Source organism: Lytechinus pictus, chromosome 5, assembly GCF_037042905.1.
Source record: "Lytechinus pictus isolate F3 Inbred chromosome 5, Lp3.0, whole genome shotgun sequence".
In the NCBI taxonomy this organism is placed as follows: Eukaryota; Metazoa; Echinodermata; class Echinoidea; order Temnopleuroida; family Toxopneustidae; genus Lytechinus; species Lytechinus pictus.
In genome coordinates, this window is record NC_087249.1 from 30,487,239 (window position 1) to 30,502,399 (window position 15,161).

The 15,161-nt window shown below is 35.0% G+C and overlaps 1 protein-coding gene across 1 annotated transcript in view; it reads right to left on the minus strand.

The window, feature by feature from the left end:
- Window positions 1–10,751: 10,751 nt before the first annotated feature.
- Window positions 10,752–15,161, minus strand: part of LOC129262125 (uncharacterized) — a 29,439-nt gene continuing 25,029 nt past the window's right edge. The window contains exon 6 of the mRNA XM_064100226.1: window positions 10,752–11,223. Within this exon, the coding sequence (XP_063956296.1) occupies window positions 11,137–11,223 (87 nt within the window). The 3' untranslated portion in view covers window positions 10,752–11,136. The remainder of the gene's footprint in view (window positions 11,224–15,161) is intronic.

Sequence of the window (15,161 nt, forward strand, 5' to 3'; positions counted from 1 at the left end):
TTCAATATAGCAGCAGTGCTGACTTTGAAAACTACTATAAAATACTTATTCACTAAAAACACCATTCATATAATGATACAATACTACGTTCATTGATATTCGACCTTGATCATGTGACCTAAAACTTGTCAGTGATACTTGATTCCCCCTATATCCACATTTTATACACTATATCTATAAACTTTGAAAGTTATGACAGCAATCTAATAATTACCTTTAAAATGGCCTTAAATGACCTTTGACTTTGGTCATGTGACCTGAAACTCGCATGAGATGTTCAGTGAAACTTGACGACTCTTATGTCCACGTTTTATGAACTAGACCAATATTATTACAGAGTTATGACAGTATATGACAGTAATTCAACAAATACCCCCAACATGGCCAATGTCCATGGACCTTTGACCTTGGTCATGTGACCTGAAACTCGCACAAGATGTTCAGTGATACTTGGTTACTCTTATGTTTACGTTTTATGAACTAGACCAATACACTTACAGAGATATAATGGTAATTCAACAAATACCCCCAACATGGCCAAAGTTCATTGACCTTACATGACCTTTGACCTTGATCATGTGACCTGAAACTCGCACAGGATGTTCAGTGATACTTACTCTTATGTCCAAGTTTCATGAGTCAGATCCATAAACTTTCAAAGTTATGATGGTAATTCAACAGATACCCCCATTATGGCCAAAGTTCATTGACCTTTGACCTTGGTCATGTGACCTGAAATGCGCACAGGATGTTTAGTGATACTTGATAACTCTTATGTCCAAGTTTTATGAACTAGACCAATATACTTTCAAAGTTATGAGGGTAATTCAACAAATACCCCCAATTTGGCCAAGTTCATTGACCCTTAATGACCTTTGACCTTAATCATGTGACCTGAAACTTGCACAGGATGTTCAGTGATACTTGATTACTATTATGTCTAAGTTTCATGAATCAGATCCATAAATTATCAAAGTTATGGTAATTCACAGATACCCCCAATTTGGCCAAAGTTCATTGACCCTAAATGACCTTTGACCTTGGTCATGTGACGTGAAACTCATGTAGGATGTTCAGTTATACTTGATTAACCTTATGTCCCAGTTTCATGAACTAGGTCCGTATATTTTTTTAAGTTATAATGACATTTCAAAAACTTAACCTTAGGTTAAGATTTTGATGTTGATTCCCCCAACATGGTCTAAGTTCATTGACCCTAAATGACCTTTGACCTTGGTCATGTGACATGAAACTCAGGCAGGATGTTCAGTAATACTTGATTAACCTTATGGCCAAGTTTCATGAACTAAGTTATGCTGTCATTTCAAAAACTTAACCTTCGGTTAAGATTTGGTGTTGACGCCGCCGCCGTCGGAAAAGCGGCGCCTATAGTCTCACTCTGCTATGCAGGTGAGACGATAAAATGACCTTTGACCTTGGTCGTGTGACCTGAAACTCCAGCACGATGTTCAGTAAAATGCTTGATTACCCTGAAGCCCAAGTTTCATCAACTGGGTCCATATACTTTCTAAGTTATGGTGACATTTCAATGTTGAAAACACCGCCGCCGCCATTGGAAAAGCGGCACATAATCTCGCTCTGCTATGCAAGCGAGGAAAAAATCAATGAAGAAATGTGTTCTGAAGAGGTACCTTGATGATTTCAATTTTACACTAAAAGAAAAAATACAAGTCAAACTTTTAAATTTCAAAATGCAGCATTTATCACCTTAATGACACAAGATATAATATAATTTCGTTAGAAATCATATTTTCAGACAATATCTCACTCTTAAAGCACAATTATGTGCAATTAATAGTCAAGCAAAGCCAAAATTTGTCAAAAATATCTGTCCCAATTTACAATATACATAATGATTTTAGGGGATATGGCAGCCATTTTGAATTTCAAATTACAGTCCGACCTCTCTTATTCGGACACGTTGGGACCAGCACTGATCCGGATAACGGATTTATCACAATATGGGAGACCCAATATCAAATACACACAGCTGCCTCCCCAACAGTATCTACACATAATCTATTGTAGTGGGCATACACAGACAGTATTTCACTGCTGTCAGTGCAAATCATAGGCGTTTTTTTAACGGCAGTCAGACCGCAGGTCCCTATCACAGAAATTTCCGTAGTCCCTATGCTAATGAGCAAATAGGCCAGATTCATTCAAATCCTCTCATTGCTGAATCCTCCTCCCTGTAAAATATTGTGAATCAAGATATTTTTTTCTAATGAGAATTTACCTACTTTATCCTCAAGTCAAATTAAATATCTTTGCATAATTGGACAAGAGTCAATGTTTCTCTTTCATATTGGTCATTTATTTTGTAAAAATATTTTGATAAATAAGTGAATTTCAGGCCTGAAAATGTGCATCAAAACTGGATTTTCATTTGCAAATTGTGCAACTTAACTTTTTAATTCGAGCCTCGAAGATATCTATATCGCCACAAAGCTGAATTTCTGTACTTTCTCACAATGTCACTCTTACTATGCGGCACCTTTTTATAATCGGGTCAAAATCACACTATTTCCAACCAATGTACAAGATGAGATTTATAAAATTTTGGAGTAGCATGAAATCTATAGTTCTGATTGGTTGTATAAGGCTTCAAAACAACAAGCAGACTCCGAATTTGGGCTAAGCCTGTATTTTGGTGCCATCTACCTACACACTCAAATTTTTAAAAATCTGTTGAATATTTCATAAGTTATCATTACCAAAGATCGTAGGTTCGAATCCACCCCGGCGTGCGGATGACTGAAGCCAGTGCGTTGTAACGTCTCTCCCATGTTTCATAGATGCAGGCTATGTTACAATGGAAAAACCTGTCCCTCGGATAGGACGTTAAATGGAGGCCCCGTGTAGAGGAGAGTCACTATGAGGCGCCGAATGTACCAATATTATATAGAACAATTATTTGTTATATAATCATTATTTACTAAATAATAACAATTATTTATATATAATTTACATTTTTATTTGTAAATAATTACTATTATATAAAATAACATTTCTAATTATTTATATATAATTCCAAGTCATACTTCATTATTTGTAAATAATAATAGTTCGATATTCCATTATTTATAAATAATGATTATTTGTTTTTCATTATTTATAAATAATGATTATTTGTTTTTCATTATTTATATATAAAGATTTTTTTTTTTCATTATTTATAAATAATGATTATTTGTTTTTCATTATTCATAAATAATGACACTACATACTTCATTATTTATAAATAATTGCAAATCATTTTTCATTATTTATAAATAATGACATTGCATATTTCTTTATTTATAAATAATTTAGATTCAATTTTCAATTTTTTATAAATAATTATTTTCGGTTTTCCATTATTTGAAAATAAGTTTGTTGAGTTTTCTATTATTTGTAAATAATATTATTTATTAACAATGCCAGTGCACAACATTTATAAATATTTTTTGGAGTATCCCATTATTTATAAATAATGATTTTTTGTTCAATAATGAAAACGTCTACTTCATTATTTATAAATATTTTTTTCGAGTGCGCCATTATTCTCATTATTTATAAATAATCATTAATTATTCATGATTACATTTCTTTATTTATAAATAATTTTCCATAGTAGGCCATTATTTATAAATAATGTTCGAGTTTTCCATTATTTATAAATAATGAAAATTCATCGTGTTTCCTTATTTATAAACAATTTTCACAGTTCGCCATTATATACAAATAATCATTATTTATATACAAATAACCATTATTTATAAATAATGGAAAACTCGACTATAACATGCAAATGTGGGACTGCCAATAATATGAATATTCATTTTTGTCCATTTCCTCTTCATAATTAAATTTCTTGAAGCAATTTTCTAGGGATATGGTCTGATGGTAATATTCTTCAATTTCTATATACATGTAACTTCGTTTTCATAGAAATATAAAAAGTGTAATTTTATATGATTTTTCCTGCAGGTCACAGTCCCCATAGGCGCACGTGTATTTAACTTTTTCTCTCTGATCGTAACTGGTGAATCTACGGATTGCTCTTCATCGAAATACTACGTTGGTTGGTCCCCAGAACTGGCGGGCGGAATTTAGCCCGAATCCTCCATGGAAGTGGATCAATTGCATATGAGCTGAGAGAGTACTTGTATCAGGCCCTTCTACTTTCTATAAATATTTTTGTTGCTGTTTTTGTGAAGTTAATTTTTCCTGATGTAGAGTTAAGTTTCAGTTCTAATAATGCACTTCAAATACTTTTTGGTGTGTCTGTTTGAGGCGCGTGGTGCGATTTCACCCTGCGCCCGCCCCCCCCCCCGGCCCCAAAATGCTCAAAGCAACGACAATACGAGGGGCATGCCCCCCAAATTTTTGAAAACTTATTTTTTTTGTTTAAATTATCACAAAATTCACCAAAAGTATGCACGAATGGCTTCATATTTCTCTTTTAAACTCCATAAAGTGCCCAAATGACAAGCTTGGTCGCTTCGATTCGCTGTGTCGTTTCAACTTGAGAATGTTTAGGCGCGTCTGCTCCCCCCCCCCCCCCCCCCCGAAAGAAATTCTGTGTACGGCCATGCGCAAAAGAGCATGGCACATTGATTTATATATACTTTTCATTTTCATTATTTTTTATCTCATTATCATCATGGCCTTACGCAGAATTTTTTTCTGGGGGGGAGCAGGACGCGTGTAAACTTTCTAAAAAAATCTTGAAAGCAAGACAGCGATGCGACCAAGCCCAAATGACAAGCTTGGTTGCTTCGCTGTCTCGCTTTCAAGATTTTTTTAGAATGTTTACTCGCGTCTATGTAAGACCAAGATGATAATGAAATGAAAATAATGAAAATGAAAAATATATATAAATCATTGTGCAATGCATGGCCGTACGCAGAATTTCTATCGGGGAGGGGGGGGGGGGGAGCAGACGCTCGTAAACGTTCTCAAGTTGATAGCGAGACAGCGAAGCGACCAAGCTTGTCATTTGGGCTTGGTCGCGTCGCTGTCTCACTTCTAGTTTACGCGCGTCCTGCTCCCCCCCCCCCCCCCCCCGGAAAAAAATCCTGCGTATAAGGCCATGATGAGATAAAAATAATGAAAAGTATATATAAATAAATGTGCCCGCTCTTTTGAGCATGGCTGCACGCAGAATTTCTTTCGGGGGGGAGGGGGAGCAGACGCCCGCAAATGTTCTCAAGTTGAAAGCGACACAGCGAAGCGACCAAGCTTGTCATTTGGGCACTTTTTTTAGTTTTAAAAGTGAAATATGAAGGTGTTCGTGCACACTTTTGGTGAATTTTGCGATAATTTTCAATAAAAAATTTAGGGGGCATGCCCCCCCGTATTGTCGTTGCTTTGAGCATTTTGGGGCCGGGGGGGGGGGGGGGGGGGCACAGGGTGAAATCGCACTAAGCGCCTAAAACAGACACACCAAAAAGTATTTGAAGTGCATTATTAGAACTGAAACTTAACTCTACACCAAGAAAAATTAAATTAACAAAAACAGCAACAAAAAATATTTATAGAAAGTAGAAGCGCCTGATGCACGTACACTGATATTTCACTCTCTCAGCTCATATGCACTTGATCCACTTCCATCGAGGATTCGGGCTAAATTCCGCCCGCCAGTTCTGGGGATCAACCAACGTAGTATTTCGATGAAGAGCAATCCGTCGATTCACCGGTTGTTCCTACGATCAGAGAAAAGGTGAAATACACGTGCGCCTATGGGGATTGTGAACTGTAGGAAAAATCGTATAAAATTACACTTTTTGATATTTCAACTAAGATGAAGTTATACATGTATATAAACAAGATGAATGCCTCTGGCCGTCTCACCTGCATCACGCGATTCAATATAGCAGCAGTGCTGATTTTGAAAACTACTATAACTCGCACAAGATGTTCAGTGATACTTGGTTACTCTTATTTCTACGTTTTATGAACTAGACCCATACACTTATAGAGATATGATGGTAATTCAACAAATACCCCCAACGTGGCCAAAGTTCATTGACCTTACATGACCTTTGACCTTGATCATGTGACCTGAAACTCGTACAGGATGTTCAGTGATACTTGATTACTCTTATGTCCAAGTTTCAAGAGAAAGATCCATCAACTTTCCAAGTTATGATGGTAATTCAACAGATACCCCCATTAAGCCAAAGTTCATTGACCTTTGACCTTGGTCATGTGACCTAAAATGCGCAAAGGATGTTCAGTGATACTTGATTACTCTTATGTCCAAGTTTTATGAACTAGACCAACACACTTTCAAAGTTATGGCGGTAATTCAACAAATACCCCAATTTGACCAAAGTTCATTGACCCTAAATGACCTTTGACCTTGATCATGTGACCTGAAACTTGCACAGGATGTTCAGTAATACTTGATTACTATTATGTCCAAGTTTCATGAATCAGATCCATAAACTTTTAAAGTTATGATGGTAAATCTACAGATACCCCCAATTCGGCCAAAGTTCATTGACCCTAAATGACCATTGACCTTGGTCATGTGACGTGAAACTCATGCAGGATGTTCAGTGATACTTGATTAACCTTATGTATAAGTTTCATGAACTAGGTCCATATATTTTCTAAGTTATGATGACATGTCAAAAACTTAACCTTAGGTTAAGATTTTGATGTTGATTCCCCCAACATGGTCTAAGTTCATTGACCCTAAATGACCATTGACCTTGGTCATGTGACGTGAAACTCATGCAGGATGTTCAGTAATACTTGATTAACCTTATGGCCAAGTTTCATGAACTAGGTCCATATACATATTAAGTTATGCTGTCATTTCAAAAACTTAACCTCAGGTTAAGATTTGGTGTTGACGCCGCCGCCGCCGTCGGAAAAGCGGCGCCTATAGTCTCACTCTGCTATGCAGGTGAGACAAAAATGAAGAATATTACCATCAGACCATATCCCTAGAAAATTGCTTCAAGAAATGTCCTTATGAAGAGGAAATGGACAAAAATTTGTGAAGAAAAATCACGAAAAAAGGAGATCACACTATTATGAATATTCATATTATGGGCGGTCCTACATTTGCATGATATAGTCGGGTTTTCCATTATTTATAAATAATGGTTATTTGTATATAAATAATGATTATTTGTATATAATGGCAAACTGTAAAAATTGTTTATAAATAATGATTATTTATAAATAATGGGATATTGAAACAAAATTGTAATTTATAAATAATGAAACATGATGAATTTTCATTATTTATAAATAATGAGGTACATATTTCATTATTTAACAAATAATCGTTATTTATAAATAATGGAAAACTCGAACATTGTTTATAAATAATGGCCAACTATGGAAAATTATTTATAAATAAAGAAATGTAATCATTAATAAATAATGATTATCTATAAATAATGAGAATAATGGCGCACTCGAAAAGAATATTTATAAATAATGAAGTAGACGTTTTCATTATTTAACAAATAATCATTATTTATAAATAATGGGAAGCTCAAAAAAATTATTTATAAATAAAGAAATGTGCACTGGCATTGTTAATAAATGATTATTATTTACAAATAATAGAAAACTCGACAAACTTATTTATACATAATGGAATACCGAAAATCATTATTTATAAAAAATTGAAAATTGAATTGAAATTATTTATAAATAAAGAAGTATGCAATGTCATTATTTATAAATAATTGGGGGATAAGATATTATTTATAAATAATGGAAAAACGAATTGCAAAACAAATAATCATTTTTTATAAATAATGAAAAACAAATAATCTTTATTTATAAATAATGAAAAACAAATAATCATTTGTAAATAATGAAAAAAAAATTCATTATTTATAAATAATGAAAAACAAATAATCTTATTTATAAATAATGGAATGTCGAACTATTATTATTTACAAATAATGAAGTATGACTTGGAATTATATATAAATAATTAGAAATGTTATTTTATATAATAATAATTATTTACAAATAAAATGTAAATTATATATAAATAATTGTTATTATTTAATAAATAATGATTATATAACAAATAATTGTTCTAAATAATATTGGTACAATCAGCGCCTCATAAGTCACCACGTTTGCACGTTAAGAACTCATTGCACTATTCATATGAGTGGGGGGAACCCCCGGTGAAGTGGTCCACCTGCACTCCCCCAATCAGTTATGTCGGGAGGAGAGACCTGCGGGTCATAGTGATTCAGTTCGCTTTTCACCTCCCAGGCACAGGTGACACAAAACAAATAATAATATAATGCGGAAACCAACTTGCATATTTAACAAGCTGTGACCTTTGACCTGCGGACTTCGAATTCAAACTTAGCCTATATTTTGGTGTCATCTACCTACACACCAAAAATTTATAAAATCCATTAAATATTTCTCGAGTTATTGCGCAGAAACCAAGTGGGGGGCAGACGGACTGACAGGGGCAATGCTTAATGCCCCCTCCGGACTTCGTCTGCGGGGACATAAAAAGTCACTCAAAAATCATTATTACCTCGTGCGAATGAAAATTTGTTAGCACCACTTTCCATTATTCTAACTCAGTCTCAGTCATGCATGCGTTGTCAACGTTGGTCTTAGCTCAAATGAATGAAGAGAAGCACATCTTTCCATTCATGTACATTTCATGAAGGAAATTTACGATCATGATAGCAAAATACTACATCGAATTATGGTTTTGTTTTTTCTGGGACGAACAGTGCATTTGATTATAATCTCAAGTGTGTGCAGACCAAAATCTAGCAGTTTTGGGGCTATATTTAAGGACTGAAAGCCAAATTATGATTATATGCATTAAGCATAATTAATTCGTTGAATTTATTTTGGCTTTGTAAATATTTGAGTGATGAGTTAAACCCTGGATGTAAATGTATGTTTGATTACTGGTTTCAGCAACTGGGTGGTATAAAAGTTATTATGAATTGTAAATATAATATTAAAAACAAATATTTTTTGGAAAACAGGATGCCTTATTTCTATTATAACTTGCTATCAACGTTTTTCTTATCAAAAAGGTATAACTATTCAAGAAATATTCAAGCAGATATACAGGATAATTATCAAAAAGAAATGATTTCGCTAAATAAAGATATCTTATACAAAGGGAAAATGTTATTTTATATGAATTGGATAAACTCTGATATTTTGTTTGTGGGGGATTTAACCCTAATTCTCCCGGGGGGGGGGGCCATAATGGCCCCCCTCGACAATTTTCGCGATATATCCGCTGCGCAAATTTTTTTGACCTCGCCGCTTACTGACTTTTTACTTTCAAGTCTCGCACAAATTTTGAGACCAAATTTGTGACGCCCGGGAACGCGGTTCCGACATTACGCAACATTATGTAAGTGCATGTCAGACCCAAAATTGCTCATAAACGTGATTTCATGTACAAATCCAATGCAAATTGTGTATTTAACCAAAATTTATAAATGTATCATTATTTCTACTTTTACTGATTAAACTTAATTAATTTTGACTTGTTTATGATCAGAATTAAGTCTGGAACAATTTCCATTGAAAAAACAATAAAAAACAAAAAGTAAAAAAACAAAGAAATACATAAGAAATTCATAAAACAATAAAATACATAAGAAATTGATTTCCAAACCGAAGTTCTTTTTAATTGTGATTGTTAAGAATGCTACAAAGAATATTTTTACCAAAAATTTGCATTCTAGGAGCTTTATTTAGTGAATTAGAGCAAAAAGTATGATTTATGCATAAATTAGCATAATTAATTCATATAAAATAAAATCTATTTTGGAAAATATTTTGGAAAATTTTACCATACAGCCTTGTAGATTACATCGTACACTACCAGCGTGCAAATTTTTGCATCGCTCGCGCGATCGGCAGCCGAGATCTTAAGGGGGGGCCATAATGGCCCCCCCCCCCCCCCCCCCCCCGGGAATGACAAGAATCAAAATACCCCGGGAGATTTAGGGTTAATGGATGATAAGGGTTTTCTACCTATAGATAAGATTAGCGCTAAAATAGTAGTTAAGGACAGAAGGTGGTACAGTCAGTATGCTCGTATACGACAGGCTATTGAGTTATGTGGCAACATGTCTCTTTTTTCTAATACAAATTATTACAAAAGAAGTATTCGGAATTTAGATCCAATGTTAATGTATATAATGATATTAGATTGGTTGATAGTATTATTTCATTAAGTAAATTGACAGTTGGGAAAAAATATTATGAATTGATCCAAGTAAAAACTGAAGAATCTAGAGCAGAGGAATTTTGGTGTAATACCTTAGTATTTGACTGTTTACCAATTTGGACAGATGTTTGGTTATTTAAGTTAAAGTTAGTTAAGGACAATGTACTGGTCAATTTTAATTTTAAGTTCATGTATAATATTTTGGCAACACCAGCTAACCTTTTTAGATGGAAATTAAAAGAAAATGACCAATGTTTTTACTGTGATCAAAAAGGTGATTGCAGTCATATGTTTTTCTCTTGTAACATAATGATAATATTTTGGAAAAAAGTTGAAGAAAATGTACAGAAATATATTTTGCCAAATTTTCATTTCCAGCCATGTCATATATTATCAGGAATTTCATTTAGATCAAAAGAAAAAAATGATGTAGATATAATTTTGAATTATGCTTTATATACCATTTATAAATGTTTTGCTGGAAAAGAATCTAAAAGGAAAATAACGATTCAAAGGCTGCTTAATATTTTGTTTTACCTATTAAGATATCGTTTACAGATAGAAGAAAATGTGAAATCCAGAAAACCATGTATTTCCCTCCAGAAATGGAGGCAAATGTTAGCACTGTGAATATATTTTGTTTGATGAATAAAGAAGACCAGCAATGGTTATTTTACAAAAAAAAAAAAATAATTAATTGAAAATAAATTTGAATAATTTTGGTCAAATTGACAATTGATTTATGGATAATGGAGATTACATCATGGGTGATGTGCGTGTCAATTTTCGCTGCAATCTCGCGATCAACAGCCAAGATCTCAGAGGGGCCCATTTTGGCCCCCTCCCCCCAACTTGCAGTATCCAATTTCAATATAGCCTGGACTATATAGGTTAATGCATTAACAGAAATAAAATATCAATTACTTACTTGCCACAGTTACTGTGAAGTTTGATGTTGGATATCTTGGCATAAAATTAACTACCGTCTCCTTTTCACAATTTGGCATCTGGAGTAAAAAATTACAATAATAATTTGTAAACAGTCAAGAATACAGGCTATACAAACTTAATAAAGGGTAAGTTCACCCTGAAAAAAAGTTTGTGTTAAAATTGAAGGTTTGAAGAAAATCCATTAAAAGTTAAGGTAGTTATTAGAATTGGCTCATGCACTTTAACCGTAAAATATGGGGTGTGATGTCTTTAATTGGAAACGCAGTCCAAGGATCTACCAATATCACATCCAGGATGATATTGTCCAAAGAGTCTCGGAGTATAAGTACCTGGGAGTAACTGTAACACCAGATCTTCACTGGAATACACATTGCCAAAATATCAGGCTAAAGGCCAGCAAGACCTTAGGACTTATCCGCCGAACTGTTTCGCCATGCTCAAGAAAAGTGAAGTCGAGAGCTTACACAGCTCTGGTTCGACCCCAGCTTGAATCAGAGGCATGGAATTCCTACACCTTGACTGCCATCAGAAACCTTGAACAAGTACAAAGAACAGCAGCTCGGTTTGCCCATGACTACAGGTGGTCTACGTCATCCTCGCACCTGTTGTCTGCTCACGGATGGGACACAATACATCATCGGCAACTCCTGGACCAATGCTCTCTTCTTTTCAAGATTCACTACAGACTGGTCAACATGCCAATGCCAGCTATAGTCACTCCGGCAACATATCTTGCAAGGAAGGACCATACATTGAAATTTGCTGTGCCGAAATCGTCAGTTGTTTCCTACAAATACTCCTTCTTCCCAAAGAAAATCTGAATATGGAACCACCTGCCTGGCGAAGTTGTATACAAAACAGGTGTACCAGGATTCAAAGAGGCTGCGCTTCCCATATTAGAAATCTGCAGCCTCCAACCGGATCTCTTGTTCTTTAAGATGTATCCACATTTTTACTTGCACATCGCACTCTCCTTTTATTGTAAAATAGAGATCTTTGCTATGGCCCATATTCTGAAGTCTGGTTTAAGTTAAATTCAGGTTTAAAGTTGTGGTTTAAGTATGGACAGCCAAAAGTATCAATTTTTTTTATTAAGTTGTACGTTTCTTATGTTTGCTGTGCTCTTTCCTGATTCATCGATGGTGAAGACAATAATGTATATATACTTCCTAGACAATTATGAATGATTTGAGAGCCAAATGAGCTAAAATATTATATCCCTACTGTTTGATTTATGTAACAATTGGCTGTCCATACTTAAGCCACAGCTTTAAGCCTGAGTTTAAGTTAAACCCGACTTCAGAATACGGGCCTATGACACCAAATTTTCAAGACATATTGCAAATTTCATTCCAGTTTAGCTTTTTGGAGCTGCAAGAGGAATTATTGTATCAAGAATTCTAAGTTTTGGATATGTGACGCCATAAACGAGCACGGGTCTGCCCCAAATATAAAATGCATAAATTTTACATTTTTAATGGTTCATGATGACTTATTTTTTTCTTTTTTAAGAACGGGTGTGAAATCCTTTGTCTATTAATAGTGAAAACTATATTCAATTTTTTGAGAAAATGACATTTCATTGATTTTGTAACTATTCAATATGTAGGAAAGATGCTCGCATATGATATCACAAATCTAATAATTAAAATTCTAATAACTTTTTTAATTCTATTTTTTTCTATTCTTTGATGGAGTTTTCTCCGACAAAATATTTTATCATTTTTTGTTATAATTTTGCAACAAACTTTTTGTCAGGGGGAACTTCCCATTTAACCCTAAAGCCACCGGGGGGGGGGGGGGGGGGGGGTGATTCAACCCCCCTCGATATCAGCTGCGCGAAATTTTTCAACCGCGCCGCTCGCTGACATTTTCACTTTGAAATCTTGCGCATCTTTTGAGACCAAAATCACTATGCTCCAGTATGCGGTTCGAAAATTACGCAACATTACCTATAAAGTGCATGTCAGATCGGAAATTGCTCCAAAACATGTTTGTGTAGAGTAGATGTAAATTGAATTTTCTCACCTTATTCATAGAGATATGATTATCTTTACTTTCATCATATAAAATTGATTCAAGCATAATCATGCTCCAAAAAGGTTCTGCTATAAATTTGGTGGAAAAAAAAACAAAGAAAAGCAAAAGGTCGCAAAACAAAGACAAACATAAATACATTAGAAATTCATAAAACAATAAAATGCATAAGAAATTCATCTTCAAACCAGGATTTCTTCATTTGTAATTGTTAAAAACGGTGTAAAGGATATTTACATGAAAAATAGCACTCTATGAGCTTTTTATAGTGAATTAGAGCAAAAAGTATGATTAACACATAAATAAGCAAAATAAATTCATACATGTATTAAAAAAATCTGATATCGGAAAAAAAATAACCATACAGCCTTGTAGATTGCATCCCACACTATTATCATGCTAATTACCACGGTGTTAATGCGAACGGCGGAGCTGATATCTCAAGGGGGGATGATTCAACCTCCCCCCCCCCCCAGTCATTTAATACCCCAAAAAGCCCGGTCTGGTCAGGGTTTAATGAGGCAAACCTACAATAAACAAATCTTCAAAGCCCAGCGCACCCTATGCAATTGCACTAACAGCCCTGCAACGAGCAGCATCTCCATGGCTCCTCCTCTTTTATGCATATATGACATATAAGCAGCAGCAGCACAGCTGGTTGTGACTTTATTGTCTAGGGCAAATCTGATGGGCTCAAACTATCAAAACCGCAGGAGAATTTGACATGTCAAATGTCTGAGATTTGGTCTGTGATTCTTCTGTAACAAATTGGATTGCAGTTGCAACGCATTGCAGGTTGGTGCACACTCTGAAATTTGTTGAAATTGTGTCGCGTATTGGGCGATTTCAAGTACGTTGTTGAAATCTGGTGTTGTGACAACACCAGTACCAGCCACAATACCGTACTTGAAATCCGCTGGTGTTGGAATTGGCCTCAGAAAATATGATGTATTTTCGACTGTCATTGTTGAGCGTTGGTGTTGAATGTTGTCTCCTGAACCGAGCATTACAGCTGGTGTTGACGATCTACATGTAATTTCCCCATTCACCAACACCAACCCCCAGGGATTCAGAAAATTGTGATTTCAAGTTCGGTGTTGGTGTTGATGTTCTGAAGCTCACGAACAAGCGGCGAACAAGATTAAACATCCTCGTAGAATCAGGACTTTATACATTTTATACATCTTTCGGATTCTTGCAGTGATTTTAGCCTTTGCATTCTGTACGATACGATTTTGCTGCAATTTCTCCCCGATTCTACTGTCGTGTTGCGTGAAGTTGAGATGATCAGCAGAGCTGCGCAGATACGTGACATCATGGGCTATCGATAATGCAATCGTTATTGTTCCTCTGAACCCAGCTCGATGTTGGAGCTCGGTTCAGCAGCCTTTTCACGCTCTCAACACCAACATCAACACTGAACACCGAACTTGAAATCACCTACATGTAGTGTGCACTGGGCAACATAAAACATTTTGTGTACAGAATCAATGGGATATAAAACACTTTTTTTTAAGTATTCTGCCAATGACCATATAACAATTTTTTTTTTTAAATTAGGATTAAAAAAGGCTGTTGTACCAACAGATTCTTTATTAGTTAGCGCAAAATAACCTCTTTAAAAAAAAACATTGCACTGTATGGACATACTCATGACATCATAATACAATCATTGTGATGTAATGAATTTTTGTCACAGTAGTCAATTTGAGGTGGCAGGACATCCGCGGTAGACAGTGGGGTGAGCAATTTCTTTTAACAACGGTCCTCACCAAAAATAATCCTTAACACATCGCAAACACAAATGCCATTGTGCGGAGGCCGTCCATACACCTGAATTTTTGGGGGGTCCAGGGAGGCAGCGATTAACAGCAGGACATCAACTGGATATCTGACATTAATCCACAATTATCCCCAAGGTGCTCGTGCGATAGCCAGATGATGAACCGGACATCAT